The sequence below is a fragment of the Dendronephthya gigantea genome, unplaced genomic scaffold (genome assembly GCF_004324835.1).
Source record: "Dendronephthya gigantea isolate DGI-Jeju-01 unplaced genomic scaffold, DenGig_1.0 000001F, whole genome shotgun sequence".
NCBI classification, from domain to species: domain Eukaryota; kingdom Metazoa; phylum Cnidaria; class Anthozoa; order Malacalcyonacea; family Nephtheidae; genus Dendronephthya; species Dendronephthya gigantea.
Genome location: NW_021163011.1, coordinates 1,686,962 through 1,706,007, shown reverse-complemented (window position 1 = coordinate 1,706,007; position 19,046 = coordinate 1,686,962). Strand labels below are relative to the sequence as shown.

Below are 19,046 nucleotides of genomic sequence, written 5' to 3'. Positions count from 1 at the left end.
AGCAACGGGTAAAGCAGGTCAAGAAATTGAAATGTTCAACTGCTGGATATGGAACACTCTGAACTCTGAGTTCGATGGTCAGTTTATAGACTATAGTCGCACCAATTCTTTAAAATTTACGCATGCAGTACGCACGATTCAAGACACACTATTAGCACAGAATACCTAACAGAAGTAGAACTCCTGTACTTTTTTCGTAAGTGTGATTCGTCATGATTCGTCACTTAGCAAGTGCATTTTTTGGAGGCAGTCACCCTCCTGCCAATGTTTAAAATCAGACCATTTTCAGTATTGGCAGGGGGGTGACTACCTCAAAAAAATGCACTTGCTAAGTGACAAATCATGACGAATCACACTTACGAAAAAATAGTATAGAGTTCTACTTCTGTTAGGTATTCTGTGCTATTAGCCTGAATTGGCTGGCGGGGGAAACCCGAGGACAATAAGGGATACAGGGGCTGTAAATTGATACCATATTTGGAAATAGCAAATTCGTAAGAAATATTTTTTACTTTAAAAAAACAATAGTTTCATGATATGTAAAAGGTGATCTTTTTCGCTGGCTGGTTTCTTTTTGTAAAAAAAGCAGTGGACAATGTCATCTTCTGATGAAAGTGGTTCTGACGTTATTGAAGATTTGGGCGTAAGTACAACCAGATAGGAATCGGTCATAATATAAAAAATATTCATTACTTCATAAAAATAATTCCTATTTAGTTTGGTCTAGGTTTTTGGGATACTTTTTGAAATGTGCCTTTTGAAATTGTACTTTCTTTTTGCACCGTTAGAGAAAATTTCTATAAATTCGGATAGAATTTTCATTCATCAACAATTCAGTTTTTTGTTAGTTAATATGATAATAGAATGGGTTAACTGGGTTAACTTATTATCCCAATTCCCAACGAGCTAATCTCAAGATCTCCGAGAGCAACCGCTATGAAATTCCTCAGACTTTAAGTTACGGAAAATATGGTATTCATTTTTAATGCCACTGGCACTACGCACTTGCCTAAAACCGATTTGTTAAAAAAACGCTTTCAAAAAAAAGTATGAATATGACACCCTCTCCTGATTAAGCGTCTAGGCTGACTAGCGACGGCCTGTGAAGAACTAAAAAGTCCAATGTTATCATTGTAGGAATATGTGGGCGAGAGAAACGAAGCGGGAGAGAGGCACGGTGTTGGTAAGGCTCAATTAAAGAATGGTGACATATATGATGGTAGTTACAAGTATGGAAGAAGAGATGGTCCGGTATGTGTTATTGCCTTTGGAGGAAAAAGGTTGTAGTAAACAGCAGTGCTAGACAATTATTTCGTAACATGACAAGGTCACAAGGATAACGATTGGTAAGAGGAGACATGCGCAGAATTAAGTCATCGAATTACGCGGTGAAATCATGTCAATTCAGTCAATTTTGTTCATCCACTACGCGTGGATAGACGGTAGGACCATTGCCATCATAACCGTGTTCAAGTTTAACACTGTCATTGATAACAGAATTCATAAACAGAACAGAAAGACTTCAAACGACTGCAGCATATACTGCACATATCTTCAATCATCATTATCATAGAGTCAATCATAAGACATAAAGTTTATGAAACACTAATGCTTGTTTAAAATATTTAATGCATCCTCTGCAAATACTGTATACCTAGGGTATGTATTTCTTCATCGCAAACAATGCAAAATACGACGGCACTTACAAGGAGGGTGAAAGGCATGGTCATGGCACGATGATATATCCTGATGGCAGTAAATACGAAGGTATTATTACTGTGATGGTGTAATTGGTGTTACTCTGAAATACCAACCGGGCGAACTGAAAAATTAGCTTGACTACGGTGGAGATCGAACCCGCGATTTGGTAGTCCAATGCTCTTCCAACTGAGCTGCCAAGTCAAGACGATTCGAAAAGGCCGCGGGTTGGATTCTTACCATGGACTTGGTCAAGCTAATCAGCTTGCTCGGTTGGTAACTCAAGAGTAGCACCATCACAATATCAATTCATACACCAGAGTCATATGCACTGGCACTAAATACGATAGTTGCCATATTACCAACCGCGTGGGCCGTGGAGCGTAGATTGGGTAGAAAATCTTGGCTTGCGAGGTTGCCGTATTACTACAATATATAGGAAACACAGACAACAGAATACGTTTACTCTGTACACAATGTCAATTTGAATTTTGAAGGGGTGGTGGGAGATGGCTTTTCCGTCAGGATTCGTCAGAAGATGACAATGATACTTAAAAAATATATTGCATTTGTTATCTGCTATTAGCATTCTATATAACCATAGTATAACATTGAAGTACAACATTGAAGCTCTTACAAGTAATTTGGGGATATTCCAATACAAATTGCATTTGTGCTACATATATTACCAACAAAAAAATTACAAATTAGTAAATTGGTAGTTTAAAATCTCAAAGACAAAGGGGTTGAAATGTTGGCAACAAGCACGGGGAGCAGTGAGCATCTATACAAGTTCACTAATCATTCAGCATAGGTTCACGGGTAAGTTAGTTCAGGCTAAAATGCTCTGAGGACATCATCTACATTAGCATTTGAAAAAAGCAAATATCAAACTGGGCATATTCAAGCTTATGAAGAGCAAAGTATCAACATAATGACTTTTCCAAGGCCTTTATACAGTATATACAGTATATATATATATATGTGATCTCACAAAGAAAACAGAAATGCAAATTTGATAGTATTAATCATGATTGTAAAAAGTCAGGAAGATGTCCAATTACAACATTTAGTTTGTACGTGTAACTAATCAACAAAACTCTGCCAGATAGGTGGACCAGTCAAGGCCATACATTTTTGATCTAATGTAAAAGTCATATGGTCCCAATTCATTGCATTTATAGGGTTCTAGGTATTACAATGCTAGAGGAAATCTTAAACAAGCCAGCTGGGTTTCAATATAAATGGACTTAGGGCCTGTTTATATGATCCTGTCCAGCTGGAAATATACGGTTTCCAAGATCTTGGTTGTAGTGCAAACACTATTAATGAGTGTTTATATGATCACTCCTCCACCCCGTATATCCACTCCATATATAAAACATACAAAATATCCTGCCTAGGCAGGTTTCCTGGTCAAACGGGATGTTAAAATGTCTCAGCTAGACGGGATCATATAAACAGAACAGAAAGATTCAGAAAAGTCACAGTAACTGGACTGGTCTAGACTGGCTCATCTAATAAATAGAATGTTATTCTTGAATACATTTTCTGATCTTAAACATTTAAAAAACACCCATTGTTGAAAATCTTACACTTACTGTATGGTACATCAATTTCTGTATTCTGGCGAGTAAGACCGACTGCGGCTGTATCTATACCCTTTATGTTCTTTCCATCGCATTGACACTTCCTTTAAATCGTCATCTCTCTCCTGTTTTTCTTGTTCTTTCACTTCTTTTTTCTTTCTTTCTTCCTTCTTGTCTATTTTCAATTGCTTATTCAAAGCTAGCTGCATTCTTTTCTTTAGTTTTTCCTGGGGAGTAAGCTTCGCCTTGTCTCCTGCCGAAGACAACTTAGTCTTGTCAGACTTCATCTTCTCATAATCTGTTGTTTTTGTTCTTTTGTTACTTGAATAACTATCTCTTGAGTGCCGCTCACCAGATGATGAACGAGATCTGCTTCTACGATAGGATCTCCGTTTGTATAGAGGTGAACGAGAACGTGATCGAGAACTGGATAGATATTTTGTCCGATGTTCACGTGATTTCGACCTAGATCTTCTTTCAGAATTATATTTCCTGCAATTTTCTGATCTTTTTTTAGTTATGTTGTCCATAATCATCATCATCGTATGTTTTATGTTTGCTTTTCACTTTCTTTTGATCAGAACTTTTTTTCCTATCACTGTATGTAGAGTTGCTATCCTTGCCAGCTGGAGAGCCAAACTCAGTTATATACTCGACTTTCGTAGGCTCTCCATCTGATGAGGATGACCGTGACCTTGACCGACTTTCACGGTAAGCCTCGTAAGAGGGACTCGCCTTTCGTAGATAGCTTAATGGTGAGGTGGTCACAGTTCCCCTTTGTCGATCCTTCATTGACCGACGATCCCTCTTTGCACGCCTCCCACGTAGCTGACTCCTCGCTTCCTCTTCATCCTGAACTTTCTGCACATGTTCGGCCTCATCTTTATCTGCTTTTAACAGTGAACAATATCTATCTGCCTCCATTCCAAACTTTAGAGCTAAGTTGTCTAGTTGATCCCTCTGCTCATCATCCAACTCATCAACATCAACAGCAACATCAATGTCTAAATCCATGTCGCTATCGCTATCACTGTCTTCGGAATTAGATTCACCTTCGTTCATTACAAGATTACTGTTTTCATACGTATAGCCAATACTTGCCTTTGGGGCTGGTTTGTCTTTCTTTTCCACCAGGTCCGCCTGCACTCTAGGATTCTCTTCCTCCTGTCGGAGTTGCCTCAAATACACCTCTTCCGTCGCCCCAGATGCCTCTATCATAACCAGAGTACGGTAGCGCTCGTAATTCAACTTTTTCTCCTCTGAACTTGTCATTGAGCTAGCAGCATGAGCCAACGTGGGTTCTGGGATGTAATCCAGATGAGCTCTCACATCAAATCTATCAATCATAACATTTTTATCACCTTGCCAGGGCATCATATTTATATTGTCCGAGTTTTGATGTTCGATGTGGATCTTGCAATTCGATCCCTGAATCCGTAAAAACGTTGTCGGGTCGGTTTTCATTCGTTCGTAAAAGGCCCTTCTTCGTTCAGCGCGCTTTTTGTAATTCACCATTATACAACGAATCTTTCGCTCCTGCTTTCTCGCTTCGTGCCACATCTTTTGCACTTTAAACAACTAACCTCGCTATAGCAAGCCTTTCCAAAACAATACAAGCTCTACATCAACTCAGCTTTATCCAGAATAACCGAAAAACGCGTAAATTATTCGTTCAAAATATGTTATTAAACTCAACATGACCATGCATGGCCATGTTGATTCACTCGATTCTCTTCTGACCACTGACCACGCGCTAACTAATTTCAATACTTCACAAGTTGGGACAGTGGAGACATTTCTATGCGGGCGATGGATACACGGACATACGGATAAAAGATTACGGAGATGGCAGACGTACATCATACCAGAATATGCCACGTAATTTCCATGCATTGTTGAGCGATGTAAACTTATGGTGCTCTAAACTTAGAGTGTTACCATAGGCAGCCCAAAAATGTTTTTATTCTCGTGGCGCTCGCGCGTGTACACGAGAGCGCCACGAGAACGAAAACATCTATGGTGGTACATAGTTACAACAAATAGTTACAACAGTTTACTAGTTTTCGAAACTTGAAAGTTGTGCCGTAAAATATATATATTGGTCATTGGGTTTTCTCTAGCAATATAACTAGATTTTTAACTTCTCTGAGGAAAAAAGGGCTATTTTACGTACAGAACAACTTGAGTGAACATAATTAAATTCCTGCTTTTCTTAGGTACATGGGATCATAACAAACGCCAGGGGTATGGGATATATCACTACGCTAACGGCGATAAATATGAGGGAGAATGGTTAAACGATCAGAAACATGGTCAAGGAGTATATGACTACAGACATGCCCAGACGAAGGTACTGAATAGTACAATTCGGAAAATAGTCGCTTAGAGTACTATTGATTCTAACCAAACTTCTCTTACCGGGATACGTGACACCCAGGAAAGTACTCCACCGGATTAAATTAAATGCCGACTAATGCAGACTTCTAAAGCCAATCGTAAGGCTCTTTTCCGCCGTCAAATGAAACGTTGAAATATAACCAGGAGGCAGCGTGGCAGCGTCTTCAAACAACTTCGCTTCAAGTGTGGTATAACAATTGCCTGAAATGGACAAAAATATTTCTCGAAAGTTTCGACCTAGAGGCCTCCGTCACACGGGACCCGTCCGCTCTCGAGGACCGTCCGCTCTCAATCGTCCGGTTTTCCCGTGTGAACACGTTGAACCAGTCAAATTTTCATTCGTTTTTTCATTCGTTAATGTGAATGTCATCGATGGTGTTAGTCAATTTAGTCACGATGCCGATTTTCGCGTTTACTTTCAGTTCACGGGGATGTGGAATATGGGTAAACAAGAAGGCATGGGAACTGTCGAATACCCACAAATGAAATTTCGAGGATTTTTTCATATTGGATATGTATGTATTATCAAGCATGCAAAGTTAACATTCGAAAGCAATCCACTTGAAAGCCTAAACTATAGTCTCAAACTATTCTGTCTGTCTATAGCCAATTGGCATTGGAAAGTTCGTGTTTAATCGTGGTTATGAGCAAAAAGGCATCTACATCACAGAGGAACATGTAAGACTCAGTGGTTGTTTTTAATATTTAAATACATAAAGCTGCTTTTATTACTTATGCACCATTATACTTGTACATACATAATCGGTGATCAAAAACTGATCATATAATTCACTATATAATCCGCTAAAGGTGAATGTCAGGCATAGTGGAGCTACCTAAAGAAACAAGAGCGGCCTAGCTACTGTCTACCGCCTTCTGAAAAAAGCGTCTTTGATTTTGCTCGAAACCTCAAGATTGTCTTCATGCTTTTCCGAATAGTCAGAATAAGCTTTGCAAACCGTCTTAAAAACACAGCTTACAGCCTTACACGCCTTAAAAAACACGGCTTACAAATCTCAAATTTAAAGATCTAAAAGTAAAGAAACTGTCTCACTTCCCTGGATCATATGTTTTGTTTATACAGGAGAGGATCGTTGACAGCGATATCGTGACAGAGAAGACGTCACATTGGACATCCGATGGTGGTATCGTTGAGACTCAAACTGGACGAGAACCGTTTACTGCAGAGCCGGTAGTGCCGAATAAGCCTTCTTCACCGACATGACACTTGCCAAGGTCCACTGTTTTGTTTCGTGTTACGTTCGTTGACCTGGCCGATGCGTTTTTTAATACTTTATGTATTTTAGCAAAAACGAAGCAATAGGAAGATTTAGCAGTAGCTATAACTACCAGTTCGACAATGAGTTAGCGTTTTGTCATTTTTATGAAAACAGGAAGCAGAAGCAGATGAGAAACGTATAAGCACTCCAGAGACACTATAGCAGAAATCGAACCTCCACCTCTTTAATTACAGAGCGGTGCGCATACACTGACGAAGGGGGAGGGGGGGAGGGCGTGTGGGGCTCGTGCGATTCCTGTCGGAGTACGTCTTTTTTCAGAGGTCTTTTTTTCGGCACGTTCCCTGTCCGGTCTTAATAATCGCATGTTTCTTCCTTTCGACATTCGATTTATGTTCGAATATAACGAAGAAAATGTAATACCCAGTCCTGAACAACATCAAATGGTTTGGCAATAAAAATCGGTTTAAGGAAATCTTTGCGCATGGTTGTAAGGTCAGGCGGCGACATCCACCTGCGAATTTTATCGAATCTTTCTTCCACAAAAGCCTCACGACTGCGACCTCCATAGTTACTGCTAAAGCTTCCAACTAGTAGTACCCGTTGGCTACTACTTGGCTTGTACTGTTTATAATTATAAGCTAGTATGACAGTATTGCACTTGCAATTGGTCTTGCTTAACTGGAGTTTATTGCTTAATTATACAAAATTTGCGTTACAATCCTTGCGTTACAAACCTTTTCTTTAAAAATGGAAGTATAGTTTGCTGTCTAATCTAATTTACAGAATTGATAAAATTCATTTTATGTGTGGATCTCATATGGCTCATGTGCCTTTTCGCTTATTTTACAAAAATATTGATTTTCAGTTACTTTTTGGGAAAACAGGGATTGATTTTTCAAGACGTCTTTGACTTTGGTGTGTGTGTGTGTTTTATTCAGTCATGTCTAGGGAATGTATAGTTATAGGAGTTACAAATTTTTGCCAAATGTGGCGGCAATTCAAATCAAACTTATCCAATGACAAAAATTTGTTAAAAAACATTGGCCCGGCCGGTGAAATTTTTTCGTCAACGGGAAGCGAAAAAATAAAGTGGAAAACAAGCTCAATCATCCAATCAGTGACGCAAACAGTGCTCATTAGGCTGATTGGTTAATTAATTTCTTCATTATCTGCTTGACCTTCGTGACGTGCAGACCTAACTTGCTGACCTCTGACATAATTGTCTCAGAAGCTTACGAGAGCTATGGCACCCAAAGCTAGGAAGTCGAAGAAAGCTGTGAGGAGCGCTGGCGGCTCCAAAAAATCCGTAAGCATTGAAATGGTGAAGCAAGCAGTGGCTGCCCTTGGTGACAGAAATGGTTCGACGATCAACGCGATCTTCAACTACTTGGTACGAACGAAAAAAGTGTCTGCTGCCTCCCGAACGCTTGTCATCCTTGCGCTGGGACGTGCTTGTCGTGATGGAAGTATGGCCAAGAAAGCGCCCGGAACTTTTGTCCTTCAAGCTGGTGGAAAAAGAAAAGCCGCTTCTCCCAAACGACGCAAGCGCAAGGCCAAGCGCGCAAGGAAGAGCAGAGCGAAGAGCGCCAGCAAAAAACGTCGCCGACAACGCAAGCGCAAAAATCTTAAGAAGAAAGCCAAACGAAGCACGAAAAAGCGAAGCAGGAAGCCCGCACGAAAGTCAATGAAGAAATCAAGAAAAGCGCGAAGAAGCCGCAAGCCGGCACAAAAGGCCTTCAGGAGACCGGCAGCCAAGTCTGTGCGAAGACGGCCAGTGCGAAGGGCGGCAAGACGCATCAACTATCGCGAATAAAAAAAGAACTATGTCAATGAAAGAACTTTACAAGAACTGAGTTCAACTTAGGAAGAATTAAGACTTAAGATCTGAAAAGGACATCTTTAGTGATAGTTATTGTAGCGAAGCCAGCCTGTATTCATAATGTAACAGACCGTTTATAAAGAAGTGATCAAAGCACATTGTACTATCCTGAGCTTTTAGAATGAAATAAACAGTTTGAAAACAAATGCAATGCAATGCTTGGCTGATTTGTTACAAGCAAAGGAAAGCAAACTCTTTGCAATTATTTCTGAAGATACTTCGTTTCATCGCCATCGGCATCGGCTTTCCACCGATATTTCGAACAATCGTTTTGAAAGAAATTCGACTCAGTTACACGTTAAACACATAAACACTCGTAAAAAAGAGTCTCGCATGAGCATATCGCATAAATGTTGCGCTTTTATGCTATTTGAAGGGATTCTTGATGGATTTAGAGATAGGGAACAATCTCTGGTACGGCGCCATTTTGATCCTTCGACCTTCTTCTCCAAAATTTACAAATGCGTTATTTGTGACGTCACAATAGCTTGATTGGATAAGATTAATTGAAAATGCAGCATGTTTTGCAACTCAAATATAAAGTTAACCACGTAGTGATGTTCGGAAGACAGCGAACATTCTCTTGTTAACAAAAAAATACAATCCCCAACCAAAAACTTTACTGATTACCTATACATTGTCATTCGATCAGGAGTGCACTGTCCTGGTTAATTAAAACTGCCTATTGTTAGAACGAACTGCATGCATTACTGCATGCCAATTGTCAGAACGTGCATCCAGAGCGTGACTTTTTGTTATAGAGCTGTGGCCGGTTGTGTGAAAGCCGGATAGCACTATCTACCGGATAGTGTTTTTTTCAGTCGCTTTAAAATCGCCTGTTGTTTGCTATAATTTTGATTAAATCTTATTATTCCTAAATCAAGGATCCTCTTTAATAATTGCAGGTCCCAAATATGAAATTTTATCGCTTTTCGAGCATTTCTAGAACGGTTGAAAAAATCACTATCTGGTAGATAGCGCTATTCGGCTTTCATACAACCGGCCCTTGATTATTGTAAAAACTATACCTAGTAAGGTATAAAGTTATATTACATGGAACAACTTTCAACATCAACTCGCAACGCAAGTTTTTCTTTACACAGAAATTGTTTCGGAAACAAGTTGAAAGTTTATGAACTGTTTTCAACCCACACAAAATTGCGGGTTCACGGATGTTGAAAATTGTTACGTGTTACATCGCCTTCATCGTTACATCTTAATTCCCATTGTTAAACATGCATATTTTCAGAACTGCATACTACAGGGGGTGTCCCAAAAAAAACCTAAAACTATTGAAATCACTCATTGTTAAAATTTGAATGCCGTGTTCACGAATTTCAGTCCGTGGGGATTTAATGCAACTTATAAAATGCTAAATGTTTTGTATTGCTAGAGAAAGGGGACAGGTCGAAGGTCATGGTCCTTGAGATGCACATTTAAATAATGTTATCCATATTTGTAAATTGTAAATATTGTTAATAAATATCATTTTTGCGAACAAGCAAATTATACTGCATCATATGCATGCATAAAAATGAGTATGGTGAACATTTATACATCTGTGGGTCCCAACAGAGTGCTTAGGCATTCAAACTCTAACAATTACATTGTTATGGGTGATTTCAATAGTTTTCGGTTTTTTTGGGACACCCTGTAGTATTTTAAGTGTCCGCTGTTAGATTAATTAATTTTAGATGTAATTACGCCCCGAATCCAATTCATTGTTATAATTGATATTCGAATTTTATATGTATAAACTATAGTTAATCTATTTATATCCATTTGTAGAACAGCCCAACTTTAAACTTTTTAAAACTCAAGACATATTATATAATTATTATCTCATGATAACCAGGTCAGGTGTATGGCATGATTTCAGGGAGAACCAAGAACTCCTTCTCCAATATTTTAAATAAACGTTCGCTTCTCATCAATTGGAAAATCGTTTTCTACATCCGAATCAACAAGAGCAAAGACGTTCTCCTCAACATCTTCATTCTGCGGTGATCCAGCCGCGGTATTGAGTTGTTTATAATGTAAGTAATCTCCTAGTTCCTGATTTGGAAGATCGTCTTCCAGTGTTTCTGATAAAGGTCTGTTCAATGTTTCATCCAACATGAGACTAAAGAATGCCGCTGTGAATGCACCCATGCCAAATATCATCATTGGCAACGGACGTGTGTAGCTTCCCTTTAAGGTAAAACATATATACAAGGCTTTAATGTTTCGCGATTATTATGTTCAATCCTCTAAAGTCATAAGAGGAAAAAAGTCGCGGGAGTGCTCTGTAACCCTCATACATCACGGACAGCCCTCTTGCACATACTTGTTCTCGTGCACTAGAGAATGTGCATAGCACGAGTGACTTTTGGTCTCAGCTAGTACGTCTACTGAAAACGCTCAAGTTGTTTCCTGTTGATAAAAGCAGGAGTACACAACTGATAAACATTTTGCACTGGCACGGATCAGGAAAACCAGATAATCACCACAGCTGAAAATACTAAGATATGTTCTTCGTTTTACAACATATTTTGTTGTCTTATACTAATCCTAGTATAGGCCTATACGCTCTTTTCACTTGTTGGCAATACACCTTTTGTATTATAGGCTACTTTTTGATCTATCGCAAGAAAATGCAATCAAATCACAACAGGCTGTTTCATGCATGTGATTTGATTGCATATTCTTGCGTAGATCAAAAAGTAGTCTGATGCAAAATGTGTAGTGTCGTACAAGGGAAATATCAAGTACTAGAAAAGCTTGCTAACAGCTCACTTGACTTAAAAATTACATCAAACTTTGCATCGTGGTATATACAACCTGAAACGTTATCAATAATTTACTCAAACTTACTAGAAAAACAATCATCGGTGCAACAATCGCTCCGACCCGTGCTGCCATAGAACAAAGCCCCAGGCCAATATTCCTTAAAAAAGAATTGAATTGACATTGGACTGAGTATTTTACCCCAGTTCAATATAAACGTTTGCAGGGTAAATAAAACTACAGATATTTGCTTTCACATCTCGTGAAGCGTTGCTCGAAGACTCTTAAGACCCATGTATGCAAACCAGGCCATCAAACCTTACAGGGTTAAACGAATGATTGTGGCCGCAACAGACTATTTACGACGTCACTCACCTGACAACAGTTGGAAATAATTCCGCTGAGAATATATGCAGAATTGAAAACGAGGCGGCAATTCCAAACTTTCCTAGGACGGCGGTGGCTGTTACGAGCGGGCTGTATGAGGACAATCCACCTGGACAAAGAAACGTGATGTGAATGGATACTGGTTGATAAATATCGATGTTCTTCCAGATCTAGAAGAGGTGTGACAGATGTGGGGGTACGGCGGGCAGGGAAAGAAGAAAACTAGTCGTGCAAATCCAACTGTATGACAATGCGTGTGTAAACATTGTCAGTTAAGGCAGCTAGGTTTTAGGGAAGGGGAAAAAACCTGCATGTGTGGAGCAGGCTGCAAGACTGTGACTCGAAGTAGTTCGTAAAGAATATTCTGTGCAGGATACTGTTGCATAAATGATGGTAATTTTGTCACATCGCCTACTTTGCATTTTTGACGGCATAAAATTACATAGCAAGAATTTAGGCTTTCTGCCCCCAAATGTTTTATCAATGAAGGGGGGAGGGGAACGCCGTGGCTACGTCTTCGCAGGAGAAACCGGATTTGCAACAGTTCCTCGGTACTTTGTCCATACCGGCAAGATTGCATGTTGTGTCAAATTAAAAGTACTGTATAGTCAACGTAAACTCTTACAGGTAGGTGCTTAAGAACATGAAAGAAAGTAGAATTTCTTACGGTTAAGCTGTTATCGGGGAGTTTAACGCTGACTCGGACAAGAATTGAATTGTCACTTATGAGTTTAAGATATCATCATCGTTGTTTACAACGTAGCTAATCACAAATTCACGCATCTTATGCACACAAGAGCAACTTAAAATAATAAAGTTTATAGTAGTTCACTTCCCTAAAAAGCCGTCGATAATACACAGTCAACAAGTTTTCTTTTCGACGAATAATATGAAGGAGTTTATTTTTGCCATCATTCGTTGTTTTCAGAAAATACTCGAAGAATCCTTCGAGTCTTCTTTATATACAATGTAAAATACATAACACAATAAGATCGCAAACCTGTTTGAACGAAGAGACAGGCCAAGCATGCCGCACCGCTCAGGGTCATACAGTAAAATACACTCCTCTTTCTGCCAATCCTGAAAGAAAGTTAATACCATTAGGAATTTGTGGGAACAAGAGCAAATATTACTGAAGATGCAGGTGTAATTTTCCTGTAACTATATATGATTGCTTCAATTTCATGGATAACGTCGTTTTTCTTACCAGTTGATTATACTAAATGAAATGAAATACGCTGGCAGTTCGATGATACTTGAAAGAAAGAAGTTCAGGAAAATATTTCCATCGATGTTCTTTGTATTGAATGACAATCCGTAATACACCAAACTGTTTATAAACCTTTAAGGAAAAGTAAATACACTATTTATTAGTTTCAAAAACCATGCCCAGCAGTTTTCTATGAACTTGAACTTGATACACAAGCTGTCCGAAACGGGTATGTATGCGGATTCAAAAATTGGACCAATAGTCTCGTCCTGTGCTATATTATTGCAGTATTGCTACAATATAGGATAAAAGCTTGTTGGCGATGTATGATGCTTGCCGGGTCTCCTGTTGCATGATCCTAGTTCCAGTGACATTTTCTGTGACTTAAGGTGGCTCCCTACAGTTTTAAGAATATTGAAATCTTGTTGTTTTGATTTAAAATTTTAGCACGAGATTTCTTGGTAAGTATAAGAAATTTCCCATATATATTTACCAACATTCTAACAGTCAGAAATTGCCCATAAGCATGACGTCATCACCGTTGTTATGGTAACAATGGCGATTCAATATGGCCGACATTTTACCTATTCACGCATTTTACTCGAAAACAAGTTCGGTTACCCCAATTTTTTATTTTATAAAAAGTTTTCTTACAAAAAAATGGGAAATTTGAGCAAGTTTAAAAAAATTCTATGGAGCCAAAAAATTTCTATAACGAAAAATCACGTTTTTTCATTTTTAATAATTTTGGCTCCATAGAATTTTTTTTAACTGGTTCATATTTTCCATTTTTTTGTAAGAAAACGTTTTATAAAATAAAAAATTGGGGTAACCGAACTTGTTTTCGAGTGAAATGCATGAATAGGTAAAATGTCGGCCATATTGAATCGCCATTGTTACCATTACAACGGTAATGACGTCATGCTTATGGGTAATTTCTGACTGTTAGAATGTTGGTTAATATATCTGGGAAATTTCTTTTCCTTACGTTTCAATTTGCTCAATGGTCCTGCGCAAGCCTTTTCGGTTATTCCATGCATCGCTATCAGGCAAAGCCAAAATATTATACACTTAATGTATGCTCCCGGGAAACAGTAAGTTTTGTTCTCCCAAGAGTCTGAACATTGAGACTCGAGGGAAAACAAAACTCACTATTTCCCGAGGTGTAGCGAACATTAAGTGTTTTGTTATATAGGAACAAAAACATACATGTTACACGACAATTTCATTTCAAAAAACTTTGTTATGACAATATGCGGGCAACAATTTTTCACTTGTTTCCCTGGCGGGAAACATTGCATTTATTTAAAGTCATGTGACTACGAATGAACCAATCACATTTAAAGCCCCGTTTACACGATATTCAATTTATTGACACGGCATGGCTAAAATGGGTGTCCGTGCCCATTTCATTTGTGCTCGGCCTTTGTTTTGGTAGCCTGAACACTAATAAAATTGGGTACGGGACCAAGTTTTATCCGTGCCGTGCCAATAAATTGAGTGTGATGTAAACGGGGCTTAAAATACACAGCACCTATATAACAATTTAAATTATTTGGATTTGTAGAAACGCTATACTTGTACTTTCTATATACGGCTTAATAGGTTCGTTACTCCGAGCTTTCATCGCAGCGCAACTCTCTGCTTATAACAGAGAGTTACTGAAGTTTAAGGTAGAGTTTAAGTATTATTATATACCCATGCAAAATTTCAGGAATATTATCAGGCAGACGATTGCAATTGTTACAAACGATCTTTTTAAATAGCGAAATTTTTATAAAAGTCGCAATTGACTAATAAGAATTTAAAGACCTTTAACGAATTCTTTATGAATATTTCTCAAAGAATCTAAAAAGGCTTCAAGGATCTTTCAATGCCCAAAAAGATAAGATTTTCAAAGACTTTTATGATCAAATTCAAGGATTTTAGAGATGACATCTTCGATGAAACCTTATGATAACGAAGGCAATTTTTGCATCGTTTCTTCGCCTCCTTATTATCCCAACTGAAACTTGTCATGACCACAAAATATTAACTTACCATATTGAAGAGATAACAATAGTCTTTTTTGCAATATAGCAATTCCTAAATAATTCTAAACATCCATGATAACTACGTGAAAGCTGCATAGGTCTTCCTATTTGTAGTAACGTCTTAGGTAGAGCTAGTCCATTGTATAAGGCAGTTTCACTAAGAATGTCTTCAGCTTCGCTGACACGTCCCACAATCATCAACCAACGCGGAGACTCAGGGACACTCCTATATAAACAAGTATAATCATGAGTAACTCTTCTCTTCAAATCCCTGGAAAATGGTTGGCCATTGATCAGACTGATGACTGTTGGCCATCGCAAGCAAATGTGAGCGTTACAATCTTGCGTCGCTTGGTCCTTATTCAAAGGCATCACGATTCACGACCAGGCGTTATACCATGCATGCTCCCAAGGGAACGAGAATTTCACCCACCTTATAAAAAACGTAAAAATGACACCAACTAAAGACAAAATAAAAGACAGTTTCCTCCAGTCTTGCAAGAAATACGCAAAAGCGGGCAGCAACATCTGTCCGAAAGTGAAAAAACACGAGGAAAGCGCTCCAGTTATACCGCGATATGATGGTCCTATGAGTTCAGTGACCAAAACAAATCCAGTAAGAAGAGCCCCGCCCGTGCCAACTCCGGCAACGAGACGTGCGACGTAAAGTACGTTCAAAGATGTTGAAAACGCAGTTGCGACACCACCGAGCACCATTAGTATGTACGAAATGCACCAGGACGGTCTACGGCCGTATTTATCAGCAAGCATCCCCAATACCAGGCCGCCAAGCAGAGCACCCATCATAAATACAGACTGAGACAATTCCACTTTGTAAGCATCTTCGCATATCAGGTTCCACTAGATGGTATAATTAAATAATTCATTTGTTAGCTTCATTGCAAAACTAGAGCGAGTGCGTTGAATGTAAATATTAGCAAATTATTTTCTTCAGAAAGAAGTAATGATACTCGCTTTTGCTAAAGATCGTTCCGCGCAGATAAAGCCTGATTCTCATATATATATCGCCCACGGTCGGCGATGTATTGTACGAAGCATTTTATTCTCCAGTGATCACCGACAATGGTCATCGCCGACCGTCGGTGACATATGAGAATCAGGTTTTATGGCCAAATCTGTCCAAATTCTGAATACTCTTTTTTGACGTGCATGAATATATTGCCGTTTCAGTTAACCTGCTATTTGCCAAAGTATTCTATAAAACAGGGGTGTATTTGGGAAGAAGGAAAGCTCGACTATTGTTACATTATATTAATTTGATATATTAATTCGAGGGAGCCTTACATAATTCATAATCTCGATCCTTGAATGTGATTCTTTGTGAGTTCTCACTAAGCACAAAGGTATACAACTTGCCCTCTACAGCTAACTGATTTGTTATGCTAATCTATTGAAATGTCTTTCATATAAACCATTCACTGTCTGACACGAGGCCGAGGATCTGGCCAATATATACAGCAGTGGCAGACAACGTTTATTTTGCATAATATGTTTGTTTCTAAAAGCAGAGCACAACTGCATATAGACCTTTTTGTTAAATATATATATCATTCTTTCAAAACACGTACACGAATGTATCCTAGCTTACACGGCAACGTACCGCACAAGAACGATCCCGATTCGACTATGTCTATTCATGATGATCTGACTCTCGTTTATTCCTTCCAGATTTTTTATCACTCACATCGATGTAATCGCAGACATTATAATTTCGCTGTAAAACATGAAGGATAAAGAATTCTATTTTTGCCGCTAAAGCATGGTTTCATATTAAACAATTTCGAATTATACATTGAACTAACGTAGTAGGTTTGTGAAACTGGACACTAATTAAATCGTACTTATATATATCAAGCCTAAATATTGCATTATTGGCACAATTTTAGGATCCAATGTCGCCTCGCAACTATTCGCTGATATTCATGCCGGACTGCTCAGTAATTTTGAAAACCCCGAATCATTATGGAACAAATTTTTACCGCACAATCGTATGCGTAACACTCCCCAGCTGACAGTCGAGGTTCACGCCAGCAGCAAAATACGAAGCGTTAACGCGGCTAAATAGCTATTTAATTAAATTCGTTATGACCTACCTCTGAAGCAATGGACGTGTAGGTAGAGGTGTAACGTATTGTTTCACAAGATCGTTCTCCCGTGGGACAAGTTTGGCTGATGTTTAAAGCAGAACAATGCCAGCGAGGTTCTCTCGCAATAAAGATATTCATCAGCATTTGAAAGGCAGCGGGAATAATGGCCAGATTCACAAGGATATACAGTCGTTTCTGATACGGCCCGAACTCGCCGATTATCCTTAAAACGTGGTCGAATTCCATTGTTTTCCAATTGCCAGGGCCGTGAAAGATTATTTATATTATATCTCCATATAGTTACATTGCGGTTCTCTTGTGTTTTCATCATACAGTAATCATATGTCTCGCGTTGATCCTTTCTTTGTTATGAACAGGTAAACGATTGAAAGTTCCGTGTTCAGACAGCGTGCGAACTGTGGGCGTGCGCGAATATACTGTCATGAATTTAACATGAGCTTCGTGTTTATAACTCACCAAATAGATTTTTGTTGAAACGGTGGGAACCTCGAGTGTATATAGAAATAAATTATTGCTCCTAGCATCTAGCAATCTCCATTTGTTTCCGTAAAAGGACGGTTTTGTTTCAAACATTTTGCTATTCTATGCATGCATTCGCCATTTTTTCCAATTGTGAATAGGGATGCAGGAGTCTTTCTAGTCTAAAATACAAGAATTTTCCATTTCTGGCTACTCAAGATCCGGATTTACAGAGCCCCGTTCGGGGTGGGGGACATGTCTCGCAGAAAAAAATATGAGGGATTGAGGTATCTGAAATCGCATTATCAGCACCTCTATATGAGAAGAGCATTGCCTTACACAAACCTGTATAATATATAAAACATCTAACTGCAAAACTGCTCAAACCTGAAAACATGCAGACATAGAGAAATCAGGGCCTAATTGAAATTCATGTTATAGTCTTCGCTTCTTCTTGTTCAAGCTATTTTGGGCGCGAATATTTCACTAAATTCTCTCACGATTCCACGTCTAAAACTAAAAACAGTAAATTGCATGTTCATCTGTGCGGCGGCATTTGTCCAAATCTATTTTAGTCGGTTCTTCCGCTATATCCAATTGTTTGTTTGGTTTGGAAAAAAGATCTTTAATTGCTACAGATCACTTAGCCTCCTCCGCAGGCATCTCTTATGTATTCAGTATATACAGATCACTAACTTTAACTGATTTTATTGTATTGATAGGCTTTCAAATAACAATAAAAGCTTTCATTTTTTATGCTAAAACTGTATATAGAAACAGAGGAAAAAATGTTTTCTATTTCTTTTATAATATAACTCAATAAAAAGATTTTGTACAAATATTATAATTCGACTCAATTACAAATTCTCATCACATTACTTTGCTTGTTAAGTACGTTCGGGGGAAAAGTCCCGTGCTAATCTCTCTCGTTCTTGAGCATATTTGGCTTATTTTTAGAACACTAATAAAGTCAGGTACCAGTCAGGTACCTTACAAAAATTGACCATTTTCGGAAATTTTCTGAGTTGTGTTAACATGCCGAAAATAGCTTCAAATGTTTACTCGGTTTGTTTTTGGAACATTGAAAAATTTGTCAATTTTGGGCAAAATAGTAATAGGGTACCTTTAGACAATGACTAAAGGCCATGTTACACGGTGCAATTTTTCTTGCAACTTGCAATGCAGTTCTTCTTTTGAGAGATGTAAATTTGGCAACTACCAAACTTTTGTCTTTAATATACACTCTATGTCGTATCTT

At 38.5% G+C, this 19,046-nt stretch overlaps 4 protein-coding genes across 5 annotated transcripts; 2 read left to right on the top strand and 2 right to left on the bottom strand.

The window, feature by feature from the left end:
* Positions 1-559: 559 nt before the first annotated feature.
* LOC114530674 (radial spoke head 1 homolog) lies at positions 560-6,909 on the top strand. The gene is made up of 7 exons (XM_028552279.1): positions 560-643; positions 1,138-1,251; positions 1,659-1,767; positions 5,504-5,637; positions 6,107-6,199; positions 6,291-6,362; positions 6,769-6,909. Exons 1-7 carry the CDS (start codon positions 596-598, stop codon positions 6,907-6,909), a joined length of 711 nt encoding a protein of 236 aa, XP_028408080.1. The 5' UTR covers positions 560-595.
* Positions 3,714-5,021, bottom strand: LOC114529657 (CLK4-associating serine/arginine rich protein-like). Its single transcript, XM_028551428.1, has one exon. It carries the CDS (start codon positions 4,845-4,847, stop codon positions 3,801-3,803), a length of 1,047 nt encoding a protein of 348 aa, XP_028407229.1. The 5' UTR covers positions 4,848-5,021; the 3' UTR covers positions 3,714-3,800.
* Positions 6,910-8,168: 1,259 nt separating the features above from the next.
* LOC114530667 (late histone H1-like) lies at positions 8,169-8,738 on the top strand. Its single transcript, XM_028552269.1, has one exon. It carries the CDS (start codon positions 8,169-8,171, stop codon positions 8,736-8,738), a length of 570 nt encoding a protein of 189 aa, XP_028408070.1.
* A 1,688-nt stretch (positions 8,739-10,426) lies between these two features.
* LOC114529393 (organic cation transporter protein-like) lies at positions 10,427-17,677 on the bottom strand. 2 transcript variants are annotated; one of them, XM_028551187.1, is made up of 8 exons: positions 17,315-17,677; positions 15,634-16,061; positions 15,208-15,426; positions 13,165-13,299; positions 12,958-13,037; positions 11,946-12,066; positions 11,658-11,730; positions 10,427-10,994 (listed from the first exon to the last, which is right to left on the bottom strand). In XM_028551187.1, the coding sequence occupies exons 1-8, from the start codon at positions 17,552-17,554 to the stop codon at positions 10,713-10,715; spliced, it is 1,578 nt and encodes a 525-aa protein (XP_028406988.1). In that variant the 5' UTR covers positions 17,555-17,677; the 3' UTR covers positions 10,427-10,712. The 2 variants fall into 2 exon arrangements, with proteins under 2 accessions (XP_028406988.1, XP_028406997.1); XM_028551196.1 differs by lacking the exon at positions 17,315-17,677 and adding an exon at positions 16,822-16,875.
* Between the last annotated feature and the right edge of the window lie 1,369 nt (positions 17,678-19,046).

What these genes read in the sequence shown, in the direction of transcription:
- LOC114529657 (XM_028551428.1), bottom strand. Translation starts at nt 4,847, where the DNA reads ATGTGGCACGAAGCGAGAAAGCAGGAGCGAAAGATTCGTTGTATAATG.
- LOC114530667 (XM_028552269.1), top strand. Translation starts at nt 8,169, where the DNA reads ATGGCACCCAAAGCTAGGAAGTCGAAGAAAGCTGTGAGGAGCGCTGGC.
- LOC114530674 (XM_028552279.1), top strand. Translation starts at nt 596, where the DNA reads ATGTCATCTTCTGATGAAAGTGGTTCTGACGTTATTGAAGATTTGGGC. An exon ending in ATGGAAGAAGAGATGGTCCG is followed by an intron (nt 1,252 to 1,658) that starts GTATGTGTTATT and finishes CTGTATACCTAG; the next exon opens with GGTATGTATTTCTTCATCGC. An exon ending in GATTTTTTCATATTGGATAT is followed by an intron (nt 6,200 to 6,290) that starts GTATGTATTATC and finishes GTCTGTCTATAG; the next exon opens with CCAATTGGCATTGGAAAGTT.
- LOC114529393 (XM_028551187.1), bottom strand. Translation starts at nt 17,554, where the DNA reads ATGGAATTCGACCACGTTTTAAGGATAATCGGCGAGTTCGGGCCGTAT. An exon ending in ACACGTCCATTGCTTCAGAG is followed by an intron (nt 16,062 to 17,314) that starts GTAGGTCATAAC and finishes TATACCATCTAG; the next exon opens with TGGAACCTGATATGCGAAGA. An exon ending in CACCGATGATTGTTTTTCTA is followed by an intron (nt 10,995 to 11,657) that starts GTAAGTTTGAGT and finishes TTTACCTTAAAG; the next exon opens with GGAAGCTACACACGTCCGTT.